The sequence below is a fragment of the Poecile atricapillus genome, chromosome W (genome assembly GCF_030490865.1).
Source record: "Poecile atricapillus isolate bPoeAtr1 chromosome W, bPoeAtr1.hap1, whole genome shotgun sequence".
Taxonomy (NCBI): Eukaryota; Metazoa; Chordata; class Aves; order Passeriformes; family Paridae; genus Poecile; species Poecile atricapillus.
The window spans coordinates 12,201,019-12,214,641 of NC_081288.1; the positions used below are offsets into that span (position 1 = coordinate 12,201,019).

The 13,623-nt window shown below is 35.2% G+C and overlaps 1 protein-coding gene across 7 annotated transcripts in view; it reads right to left on the reverse strand.

Moving 5' to 3' along the window:
• The window catches only part of LOC131592022 (protein PHTF2), a 61,493-nt gene that overhangs the window by 12,033 nt on the left and 35,837 nt on the right, over positions 1 to 13,623 (reverse strand). For 6 of the 7 annotated variants that reach the window (XM_058863252.1, XM_058863251.1, XM_058863256.1 and 3 more), the window contains 6 exons: positions 12,985 to 13,150; positions 12,135 to 12,299; positions 7,278 to 7,479; positions 6,014 to 6,172; positions 2,936 to 3,154; positions 826 to 954 (listed from right to left, as the gene is read on the reverse strand). In XM_058863252.1, coding sequence (XP_058719235.1) covers positions 826 to 954; positions 2,936 to 3,154; positions 6,014 to 6,172; positions 7,278 to 7,479; positions 12,135 to 12,299; positions 12,985 to 13,150 — 1,040 coding nt within the window. The remainder of the gene's footprint in view (positions 1 to 825; positions 955 to 2,935; positions 3,155 to 6,013; positions 6,173 to 7,277; positions 7,480 to 12,134; positions 12,300 to 12,984; positions 13,151 to 13,623) is intronic. The other variant, XM_058863255.1, reaches the window with a different exon arrangement.

Consider the following 13,623-nt stretch of genomic DNA (forward strand, 5'->3'; position numbering starts at 1 on the left):
CTGTGCAGACAGGACTGGAGTTCTGTTGTGCTGGCTATGGCTTGCTGAGTTTCTCTCTGCTGTGTATTGCATCCAAACCTGTCAAGTCTCTGAGTCAGGCAGAGATCAGAATTAGGTTTGTGAATAAGTTGCTTTTTAACAAGTCGGAGAGAGTGAGTATCAACTTGTCAGAACTAGTGAGAGTTTTCTTTGGCTATGCTTGGATTTTATGAGCTCCACAAAATACCCATGTTGTCTATATTGAAAAAGAGCACATCAAATGCATTTCCAACTGTTTCCTGAAGAGGAGTACTAGGAAAAAGGAGGAAGCACTAGTGAGAACATCCCACTCATCCTCTTAGAGGTTTGTTTCCTAAAGAGGAAAGCTTTCTTTTCCAGTCCTAACTTTAGCAACCAGATACTCAGATCTGTATATTCCTAACTCAATAAATAACTTGTTCATTTAAATCAAGGAGATAAATTCAAATATTCACAGCATCTATCAATAAAACTGAGGTTGGCTATGTGAGTAAGCACCTAAGAATGCAACCTTTTACTGTCCCAACACAGAAGATCTGGTAGCTCTTTAATCTAGTAGTAACAAGTAAACCAGAGTGATGCAAGATATAGAACAATGTGAATAATAGATACTCAAACAGTAACACGAACAACAAAACAAATTTAAAAACCCACACCAACCAACAAAAAAAACCAACAACAAAAAAAAAAAACCCCAAACAAACCAACAACAAAAACCCGAACAACCATAAACTAACCTTAGTCATGATAGTGGTAGTGCTTACACTTCTACATACAACATTTGAATAAAGTAAAACAAATACTCACTCTGTTCATTATCATACCACTGATTTCAAGCACAGACATATCTGCTTTCTTGCAGTCATTACCCTCCCATACAATTGCACTTATTTTTTCTAGTCCTGGATTCAAACTGTGGATCCAAGGCAAATGACTCTGGGAAAGACAAAGAATATCTTCTATCAGAAATAAAAAACTATTTTCATGTCAATATGCCTTTGTCAACAGTATACTAACAAATACCCTCCCTGAAAAAACATCAAAACAAACAAAAACCCCAAAAACAAAAACAACAAAAAACAAAAAAACTCACACATACAAAAAAAAATACCCCAAAACCCCAAACAAACAAAAAACACCAAAAAACCAAACCAAACCAATTTAGACTGACATAAATATTGCTGCATAGCATTTACTTCTACTATATATCAACCTCATTCTTCAAAACCATCCCCTTGTTTTCCAAGAAATAGATGTGAGAACAAATCTCTATACTCCATTTTCTAATAGGGATGACTCAATGGGATTAAGGATTTATTGGCTTCTTTTTCACTCAAACATACCCAGGAAGAGAGAAATATGAAAACAAAGTTCTACATATAAGTAATTTTTAATTCTGACATTTAATGAGTCGTTTTTTTATTTACCCTTACATTCTGAAAAGCACTCTTCTCAGGTCAAGCCTGAGGGAAACAGGTTTTTTTATTTGCTCTTTGCACACTTCACAATCCTTGTTATGCACAAAGACCACCCTTGCTGTATGTGCCAGACAGAGAGCAGTAGGTGTCTCATCAACACACGCAGCTCCCAGAGCCAAACAATCCCAGATTAATCTTCTGAATGCACTTAGGGATCAGGAACCCTTTCTTTCAAGCCACAGAGCCAAGTGAGAACTAAAGGATATGGAAAAAATGTTGAGGAAACTAGTACTGCTGTGGCCATTTCTTGATTTTCCCCAGCCCTGTCTCTCTCCTATCCCATTCAGGAGATCAAATTTGCTTTCAGCTTTAGTTACCTGGCCCAATGTGCATCACACTGCTGGAGGTGGTGGTGCTGGCAGGGGCAAGGGCATGCTATTATTTTTAGATTTTAATTATCATTGATTAAAAGTAAAGCTTTATTTTCATTTTATTGCTTGCTTTGTAAATATTGATCTGAAATATTTGTAATCTGCTGAGTACTCAATTTTCTTCCTTCTTATTTCCACTGGGTGAAGAAGAAATTATTTATAGTATTGTAACAGCGTAAATATTTGTTGCAGGTTTTTCTTCACCACAGTTTTCCACACTCTCCCTCTAGAGGGAGTATCAGTACCAGGAGCTGAAACTCAAAAATTTACAATCTGCAATCAAACAGAAAAAGTTCTTAACTGGTCAAATCAATATACTGATTCCTGAAGTCAATATATACACTGTAATTCAACTCACTACTCCAAGGTTTAGTGTTTTATGGAATGCAAGCAGGAAGAACTAAAAATAAAAAAAAAAAAAAAGACAAGATTGTATGAAATAATCCAAATTGCTATTATTAACTTTAAGGTAAAAAAAAAACCAACTTATAACCAAATAGAACTTAGACATGTATAATACACCCATGAGATCATATATATACACATATACATAAAGCACATGCTATCCTTCTGTTTGCTTTTCTTATATATACATTTCTAAATAAGCAAACAGAAAGATGCCTGAGATAAGTGCTTATAAAAGCAATTCCACTAGAGAAAAACAAAAGGGGGAGAATACCCGCCAAAACCTAAACAACAAAAAATTAAATGAAACAAAGGAAAAAAACAAAACAAAACAAACAAAAAAAAACCAAAACCAGAAAAACAAACAACCAAACAGAACTACCTATCACAGAGGAAAAAAATCAATCAGTACTTACCCTAAATTAGAATTATGATTCAAGCACTCTAATATTCTATAGGCTATTTTGATGTATCATCATACCCTCTTCTATTGACAAATTAATGACTGAACAGTAGAAATCAAATTTTACTTCATTCTATCAGATCACTTTGGCTCTGTTACTTCCATCTAATACAGGTCTTTCTCACAGGCCTTCTGTAATGTATGACAGATAACACTGAACTTGTGTGTAGTGTAAAAAAGCAAAATTTGTGGATAGCAACCTGATGAAATGGGTCATCTCTGAATTCTTTCTTCACACACGGATTCACTTGAGGGCTTTCCACGTCTGTCTCGCTGGTACAGGATGAGTGGCACTCAGCACAGTGTAAGAGGTCCTCCCACAGCACATCTTCAGTTTCGGACTCCGGCCTCGCACTCTCCGAGTCTTGTCTGGAGCTTGAGCACCGAGAACTGCAGCTAGTACCTGATTTAGGTGTATCCTGAAACACAAACATCCACTGGAATTAATGCCACTGTTTTATTCTACATCATTTCCTGGCAGAGATGTTAGAAAGTTCAGATTAGCGAATCTGTGTTTATCTGGATTTTTAGGTTCTAATCCATTATCCTTGTCATCAGAAAGATTTGTATGTTATGGCAAGTGTGCCTAAGAGGCTGCGCTTTTTAAGACACTGTACCAAAAAGTAGCAATCCCTGCTTTTTAGGGAGCGGGTCACAGAAGGAAGAATCAAATCATACTCATTATTAAAAGGAAATAACTACTTCACAGATTTTTAGACTTCCTTAGTTTAGAATTTAACAGCAATTATCAAGCCACAGACTCCAGCTATATCTCAAACTTCTGAGGAATTGACCCTCAAAGTCCTCTAAAGTCACATTGTTATTACTAACATACCTTCTCAAAGACAGAGTGAGCTCGTTTGAAGACAGTAATGCATCAGGTATAGAGGGGAAAAATAAGCAAGGTACACCTAAACCTGGCATTAGATATGTGTCCATCTGTACAGTTAGACATAAAATTTTCATTATTTAAACAAACTGCACTCGACAAACATGTATGACTTTGTAAACTTCAGTTTAACCTAGCTCTTACATAAAGAAAGAAAAATCTTAAGTTTGGAACATTCAAATCTCAATGCATACAATGAAATGAAACAATCTACTGCTGTCCTCAGAACAACAAGGTAGAGTTTAAACTACTTTTTACAATAAACAGAATCCATTTCCAGCAATACAGGGGTGCAATATTAAAAGCAGTATCAGCCTACTCACTACCGTCTTCTAGCAATTTCCATTCCCTCTTAACACCAAGTTTATTTCTTTCTACTAATTTCTCTTGAGAACACACAATTTTTTACACTGAAAAAAAAAAAAATTAAGCACTGTTTCAGCAGACATACTAACTTACTGTGATTCACAGTCCATTACTATCTGAAGAAGTGTTCTTTATTCTTTCTGAAAACCATTCTTAATGTATTTTCTGCAAACCATTTTGTAAGGAAATGTTTTGAAAAAATTTGATCTGAACTCTTTCTCCACCTTTTACAAAGAAATGCAGAAAGTGTCTGACATTTTTGTTATGTGTTTTTTTTTAAAGCAAAAAAGAAATTTAAAATAAATTAAAAAAAAAAAATTATAGAAGGCAGTCACTACTGGGTACCACTGAGGCTTAAAGTTAAAAAAGTAAGAACAAGACAAATAGTTTGCCCAAACAACAGTTGACATGTAAACATGAAGATAAAAGAAAATGTAGGACAGAATTTGAGAGTATATCTACTGACTTCACTAATTTTTTTTTAAAATACAAAGAAAGCTTTCACTGATTTGAAAACCATTGTTTCATTTCCTTTGTAATGGTGTGGGGGAGGTGAGTTGGTAGCAAGAAAGAAAAGCTTCCTCTTTCATTGCATCAGTCAGATCAGTGAATGGGGAATAAGCAGAAAACAGTACTGCCACAGCTAAACATGGATTACATTTTGTCTCCTTAGTTTCTGAAGTATCTACAAAGCCTTCCCTAGCTTTGAAGCACTCTATGCAAGAGAAAATATATCTAAGCTGAAAAACAAAATAAATCAACTGTAATGGTGTCTTTCTGCTTCCTCCTGTGAAGCTCTACGGCTGCACAAGCACACAGTGAAGGGACATCTTCTGTAACATGAAACAAACAGTGCCATTATCACAAACCACACATGCAAAAGGCATTAAGTGCTGAGATCAATCAACATTCTGGATCTTCCTAACCAAAGTCTGTGAGAAATAAGTGAAAGAAGAGCTTGTTTAATAATGTTTTTTATGCAAAGCATCAACTTCAAGGCTTTGCAGTTGTGATCAGAGCAAGCAATACCTGAACCCATTCAACACACTTCTCCTATATCAAGTAGGGTTTACTTATGAGATTCTGCCTATCAAACCCATCTGTCAGTGGACTTTTGTCACTGCTGATCTTACTTTTTGCTTTCTTTGCTCAGCCTCAGTGAAAAAATAGCCATACTGCCTTTAAAAAGTATTCCATATCTGTGAAGATGCATACTATTAGCAAAACAGCCTTAGTTTTTAAAATAATGAATAAATAAACAAAACCACAGTGAGATATTTCATTCTTTTTCAACATTTGAGGCCTTAGAATTAAGGTTTCTGCTAACATAGAATCTGTGAAATCCCCTATTATAAGCTATAATGTCATCAAGTCACCTAAAATTTCAATATTTTTTATACTTCAACAATTTTGTTAAAACTGTCATGACTTCATGACAAGATTTTATATTATTGTTTCAACAAACACGAGGAAATGAAAACTCAATCAGACTTCTCTGCAAGAAGGCGAGTAAATCCAGAATACTAAATGGAGAGAAAGAAGAGCAGTATCATGATGAAAATTTGCATATTCTCAATTACTACTGTTTCTGCAACAAAGCAAATTTCCAGAGGAGATAACTGGTGTAATGAGACAGCAACAGAGTTACCATAACCCGATGCAAAATCTACCAAACATATTTTAGTCTCCTTATAACAAATTGAAAAATAGGATGAAGTTCAAAGAAACTAGATTACAACCTCTTAATTTAAAAACACTGTCATTAAACAAATGCAAATTAAACAAATTTTGTCATTAAACAAAAGCAAAAAAAACCCAAATTCTCTGTTCTTCACTAGCATGACTTCCAATTTACAAACTCCTAAAATCCAGTATAGGAAATAAAAACATTTGTGGAAATGTCATAGTTTAACTCCAGCCAGCAACCAAGTACGTGCAAGCTGTTTGCTCAATATACCTTACTCATTAAGAAGTCAAGTGGTTTTAAGAATTTCCAGGCAAGAAGCAATAGAAGTGAACATACCTCCAGAGGGTAGTGTTTCTTATAATGGTGAGATTTCCTGTTTCGAAGTGTACAGTCACTAGAAGTGCGTTCTACATTGCGGCGTAAAGAATAGCCAGTTTCAGGCCCTTCCTCACTAGAAACTTCATCTGACAAATTTGTCACAGTCCTGTGAGTATCCTAGTGCAAGAAATACAGTATTAGTAAGACACAGACTCATATTTACTAAGTCTTGTTCTCAACTAGTGAAATCAAATTTCTTTCTACAACTTTGGTAGCTATGCTCAGTTAAAACAGATATTAATGCATTTTCAAGACTCAAAAGTAATTGGCAAAGCAGAAATTATGGAACAGAAATTGCAACATCAAAAACATTTTTTCAAAGGAAGGCCTAGTTCACATTAGCCTCAAGAAAAATTATGATGCTCTTATTTTAAATGTGATTTTTCAAAAACTGAACATGCCAAGATAGGCTTAGAGAAAAAGCATCCACATCTGAAAAGAGAACAAACCAAACCAAAAGATCCAAACCAACCAACCGATCAAAAGTAACAGTATAACACTGAATTATCCACATATTCATTACAAAGTTAATATTTACCACCTCTTACAAGGATGAAGTGCTTAGAGGATGTATGTTGAATACTGAGCTCACTAATGTGCGATACTTTGAATACAGGATATCCAGGAGATAATAAGACCCAGACAAATTAAAAGTCTTTTCTTCCATGATCACTTCCTATGATTCTCCAATTATTCTATTATTCCCTCTCATTCCTATTCCTCGCTATAGAGGGTCCTGCCTATTGCACTTGAAGGGAAATCCTGCTTTTTTAATCTTTCTCACAGACCAATTAAAAAAAAAAAAAAAGAAAAAAAAAAAAAAAGGAAAAGGAAGATGATTCAGCGGCAAATAAATGCTCAGAATGACCTTAAAATTACAAATTGTCAGTAATCCAAAATCTGTTCCATTTTATCACAGAGACAGACCAAGGATGCCTGGATTTTCAGAGAAGGTACAGAACATTTACCTGGTCAGGAAATACCCACAGATAAAGCACAGCACACAAATTTGTGCATTGTCACAGAGAATACCAAAGAATATTAAAACATTAAGGTTCCTCCTACAACAAAAAGGAAAAGCCAGGAATATGATAAAGTAAGACAACTCACTATAATTTTTTGGCTCCAGGACCCTAAGCCTAATTTCATTTAAAAAATATTTTAAGAATAAAGTAGATAAAAATGCATCAACGGCATCATAAAAAGCAACAAACACACTTACTTTGTGGTGACTGTGGTTGCTCAAGGCATCTCTCACTGTGGAAGGGCTCCACCCTGTCTCTTCTGGCCTAATCACTTCACACCGACGTTCATGGCCCTGCACACATTCTTCACTGCCTTTACCTGGCTTTTTCCCATCAAGGGACACGTAGCCATTATCAGTTTCAGTGGATTTATCTATTGAGTTTTTTGCTTTCTTAGATCTATATTTAAAACAAATACATGATTTAAATTAATTATTCTCCTAATTATTTCCCAGTCTAAATCCTGCTTATTCCTATCAACCCATGTTTTAGTTCTACTAAGATGTCCACAAATTAACAATATTAACATTTGATTTTGATGCCATATTTGTAACTATTTAATCTTCCAAATAATATCCATTATCCTCTCCTAAAATTGTTATAATATAAACTCTGTGTGTGAAAGAAATGTATATCACGTATTGTATATATGTATATATATGTATATCATATACATACACACATATATATGTATATTATATATGTAGCTACCAAAAGAAAAGGAAAAATGTTTTAAAAATAAAACTTCACAGCAGCTTTGACAGTAGAACCACAAGACTCAAAAGTGAAAGAGAAACCCCTCTATTCTATATTAACAAATAAAAGAGGTTTGCTAGAAGTTGCTTTAATAATTATTAATTCAAAGCAAGCATGCAATTTCCTGAAGCTGCAAACAAACATGCTGTTTAGTACTTTGTACACTGATATTTGGTGTTGTTTTGAATATATTCTGCTTACTGACAATCCTACTGAATAGAAGGGGATCTACTCTTTTCTGTATTATCCAGTAACTCCCCAGACAACATTTTTCATTATCTCTTACAAACATACCAATCTGTTTTTTAAAAGAAAAAATCTGAAGGCTACTTCCACTGAATAGTCTTCCATAACATCCTCCAGAATCAAGACCCTTTCCTAGACAATAAATGTACCAGCAAGACAACCTCATGCAAGAAGAAGGCTCTCTCAAAGCAAACATTTGGATGATTACACTCCCAAACTAGAAAGTGCAGTGGATGAAGGGATGAAGAGGAATAGCAACTTGCTACCTTGCTGACAGGGACTTTTAGTCTTCTCTTAAGCTTCTGTATTGTCAAAGTAAATTAAATTTTGTTTTTTTTTTTTTTCAAATTCCCAGAATGCTTGGTGGGAAAAGAGGGGAGAGAAGACAAGAGGAAAGTGTTATTTAAATATGGCTTCTGAAATTTTTTATTTCAACTAGAACACGGGCATAGGTCAGGGAGCTACCAAGAATCTGTTCAATTGATCTTGTGCCCCTGTGACAGAATATGTACTGCCTTTCTCTTTAAGGACTGAGGAATTCTGTGAGGGCTTGGATTACATAGCAGAAGATTAAATTCCTCTTTAATATGTACATCAAACAAATTGGGAGAATTTGGAGAGCCGACTCACATTCCTTCTAAGGTAAGGTATCCCACATATAATTTGTTTTTGCCTGAATGCAAAAAATGGTTAGGGACAGTTGGATAAAATAGAAAAAAAAATCCAAAAAGAACCAATTCAGCTCACACAATAATGGCATGCAGAAAAAATGGAATAAAGGGAGGCAGACAAAATGATCAAAAGAAGAGACATTGTTACTAAGGTATTTAATTCTCCCTTCCAATCTTTAATTTCATTTTGTCACCCTAACAAGGAAAAAAGTTAACATTTATATTTCTTTTAAAGCAAAGGGACTGCCTTTCAGTGGCAACTCATTGCAAAATAAGTGGGGTCAGTCATGAGTACTGAGGAAATAGCACTAAAATTAAATTATCTGCAATAAGGATGAGCTAATCTGTAATTCATTAAATATTATTCCAGCACTTTTAAAAAATTTCTTTCTAACAGTGCAGAAGTAAATACAATTCTCATCACACACACATCCCGTCAAAAACACTTCCTCCATAAGGTACTAAACTGTATGAGTGGATTAATGGGATAACTCTTCTAAGTTTGATTTGAGAAGTTTTTATACATTTTATACAAAACTTTAAAGCTAGAAGAAACAGCCTCGAACAGTTGAATAGGGACAGACAAGAGAAAGAACGAACATATGCATATATGCACAACCTTTTCAGATAGGATTTCAAGCAATGTTTGAGTGCTAAAACAGCAAGACCAAAGCTACTTGTCTGGTATCACCTAAGGCTCATTCTAAATAGCAGGGAGCTTGACTGAAGTCTTTATTTGCTTCTAACAGAGAAACTGAAGTTATTTTTTTGTAAGACTCCCTAAATTAAATGTAAGCCTCAAGCCAGAAAAACATACATTTGGGCTTAAAGTTAGGCTTTTGTGCACGTGTGTACCCTTGGCTTACAAAAATGTATCGTTTTCTAGAATTACTATATATACATACATCCTTAATCAACTTTTACAATTTTAGGCTATAACAAAGTATTTAGAGTAAAACAAAGAACACCAGGAATAAATACAATGTCTTAAAAGGCTTGAATATATATAAAAGCTAATCAAGAACAACTTTCAGTCTTATTCATGCATTAGCCAGAGAAAATAATATGGAAAAGTTAAGTAAAGTTTCTGGAAGAGTAGATTTGAACTCTCAAATGTTCCTCCAATGTATTTTCACTGGCATTGATCAGAAAAACTCTCCTCTCTGTTCCCACTGCAATATTTTTAGAGAAGTTACAAGATTTCCATTGGAGTAAAGACACTTTTTAAAGCAAATGCCCAAATCAGTACTACATTTTAAACAAATCACCTGTTTGGACAGTGCCCTCTTTTCGAGTAAAATTTATCAATAGTATTTTCTAAATTGCCCCTGTGCTGGGTAAAAGTTTAGAATTACAATTTTTAAATAAGACTGACTTCTGCCAACTGAAATGGTATTTACTGAATACACAGTTCCAGTTTACTGGGCACAGGCAAATGGTAGAGGTACACAGGGTCCTGCCCTAACACAGAGATTGTAATTTCTGAGGTTAACTGGAAATTATGCATTTATGATCTATACTTAAAATTCCAGAAAACAGTATGTCAAAGATTAATGTAAGTGAAAAACTGCTGAAAATAAGATAATGGTAAGATAACACTATGAGATATTCTATGTAAGACATTCTAATGTGCTCATCTAAAGTGCTTCCAAGTGTGTCTTAAGAAACAGAACAGGTGTAGCTGTGAAGATGTAGGTGTAGCTTCACTGAACCAAGATTTCATAAGATTTTCTTTAAGCAACATCACCAAGAAGTCAATGTACTCCACACTGCGCTCTTGCTTCCTCATTCCCAGCCCCACTCCCATTGTGCTGACAAAACTGTTTGCATTACCATGAAAAAAATTACATGAAGAAACTGAACTGCATGTTCCCCTGGGGAAAAAAAGATTATTTTTCATCTGGACAAGTCTGTATAGTTCTGGACATACAAACAACTGTGCCTCTGCAACTGAAGGGGTAACAAAAGACTAAGGGCAGTTTACTGCATTCTCAGTCACACCATGCTCTTTTTCCTTTGAAGACACTGTGTATAGTAAGTAGTCATCATGGAGCCTTAATGTCAATATATACATACACACTACCTCTCATGAAATGGTTTAAACAAGTCTTTATAACTCTTTCTAAACAAAGCACTTCTCAACTGAAAATACTCTGAGCCCAACGGAAAGGCAAGAAAAAAAAAAACTTCCAACACTCCTCTTACTGCAGATCGGTATCTTCAATGAAGGGAAAACAAAACATCAAAAAGTTTACAGGATTACACTTGAAACATACCAGAGAGAATGCCCACAGACCCAAAGAACAGCCCTGGTGCCTTATCACTATGACCCACAGTTTATCAAAGAGAGCTTAACCCACACAGGAAAAAGGTCAAATGAATTCTCCTCTTACAACACTTTCAAACATTTTTAAAACTTGACCAGGGTTTCAAGTAGATACTCCCAGAACATAAGTTTTACCAGTGGTTAAGAGCACAGATCACAGGTATGACAGACATGTTAGTGTTGCTGTATTTACAATGCAGCATGCACAACAAAACATCAATGTAATAGCTTGCATTATCCCTTTTCTCCATTTAATACTACTTGAGTCTATTTTCACTTATTAATAAATGCTGATCCATCACACTCAAAATGCTGTATGCATAGTATGTCTTGCACATAGAGCTATAGAATGGGTTTTTTAAAAACTTTTTTTAATAGTCCAATCAGTGTTTATTTGAATCCTGAAGAAAAAGTGTGTCAATTGATGAAAGTGACAGAGTTAAATAAGCATTCTCTTGGAGTAACAAGGAGGTAATGTAACAAAGTAAAATTAGAGAGTTGAATTTTTCTCTTCAGCCTGGAGAAGAGGCTCCAGGGAGACATTTGAGCACCTTCCAGAGCTGGAGAGGGACTTTTTACAAGAGCACGTAGTGACAGGACAAGGTGCAATGGTTTCAAATGGAAAAAAGGTAAGTTCAGTTTTCAATATTAGAAAGAAATTATTAACTGTGAGGGTGGTGAGAATGGAATAGGTTGCCCAGAGAAGCTGTGGCTGCCCCATCCCTAGAAGTGTTCAATACCACACTGGATGAGGGCTCTGAGCAACCTGGTCTAGTGGAATTTAACCCTGCCTGTGCCAAGGGGAGAGAACTAGATGATCTAAAGGTCCCTTCCAACCCAAATTATTCTATGACAATTCAGTATTTTTTCAAAATTATTGAATCAGCATTTGCAAAAGTCAAGAAACAACGTGTTAGTCCATTTTCAAATACCCAAATGAGTTATTGAGAGCAAAAAATAGATCAACAGAAGTTTAATCATTACATCAAAATTTACTTAATTAGAAAAGGGATAGTGCATCTCTAACACATATGTAGCCTTGAATAAATACAAACCCTGATAAAAAGAAAGCAGCATGCCAGATATCTCTGAAGACAGCGCCAATACTGCAAGAGGTGCTTGTACCGTAGCTCTGCACTGTTCCCTCCTGTGTGTTATCTGTGGTACTAGAGCCATCTCCTTCCCTATGTACTTCCAAATGTGCTGCTTTCCTTAATTTCCTTCATCAGAAGAGATTAAAATGGGAAGGTAGTTTTGTAAGTGCAATCTGCTAGTTCTATAACGTGTTCAGCAGTTTAAGCATGCAAAAACAAGCAAGATTTCAAAGTATTTTGCTAAAGCTTTGTCGTATCAATTTCATAAACTCCATTTAATAAAAAAAGCACGACACATTCATTATTGTAATACTTTAACACAAAACACATTTCATTCCATCATCATCAGCTTAGACCTACAAAATTCACTGCTGCAGTGTTTCCCATTTTAATGGGATAATGCACTTTAGCAAAGCACAGTCAGTGGCGTGCTTGGAAGACTTCAATTCTACATTACCAAGAGCATCTCTCTTCACATATACTTTCCACAGATTATTAGCCAGATTTATAAAACTAAATTTCCAGTAATATAAACACTGTCACTCCACAACAGTTATTCAGGTAACTGTTTTGAGACAAAATGTCAGATTCAATTAATTAAAATTCAAATAAAACTCTGCCTAAATTAGTCAATACATAAAAGTTAAAGAGCACCAATTAAGCACCATTTTGAAGTTTCAAATAAAAACAGAGCACCAATTTCTCATCTCTAGCAAAGCACAGACTGTAAACCCCTACATTTTTTTTCATGCACATTCTCTACAGTAGTTTAACAATCCTAAATGATAAAATATTTTAACACAGTCTATACCTTCTTCTTTTACCCCCTGTGCTGGGAGGTGGCTTAGGAGTTCGTGTTGAAACAATCTGACAGTGCACAGTCCCAAGCAGCAACATGAGCCATATTGGCCCAATGACTTCAGTCAGAGGTATATTATGTGGGCTTTGGGCTGTATAGAATAGCACTACAGCAGCAACTGGAAAAGAAAGGGAATGAAGTTGAGTTTAATGTCTGAAATGGCCAACTCAGATGGCTTTTGTCAAAAACAAACCAGTCAGATGCAAACCTTCACCTGCATTTCAAGCCAACTCATGTAATTCTGAGAGAAGGATTGTTGAAAAACAGTAGCAATTAGGGTCTAAACAGTTCACTACTGTCTTAATACCCATCTTTTCTTTGATAATTGTAATATTATAGATATTGCCCAAAAAAGTGGCTGAATGAAATAAGGAGAGAAAAACATCTGGAGTGCTGTATTTGTCATGAAACCACTTTAACTATGGTGAAACAGCAGTAGGAGACAAAACCAAAAAGTATCAGTCTTAAAGCAGCCCAAATAAATTTAATTCTGTATCATGTGTTATGACAAAGCACAAACCAGTGAGTCTGATGAGACTTGAAACTAGAAACTCCTTACACAGCAAACTCCATGTCCCAGCCAAGGGAGAA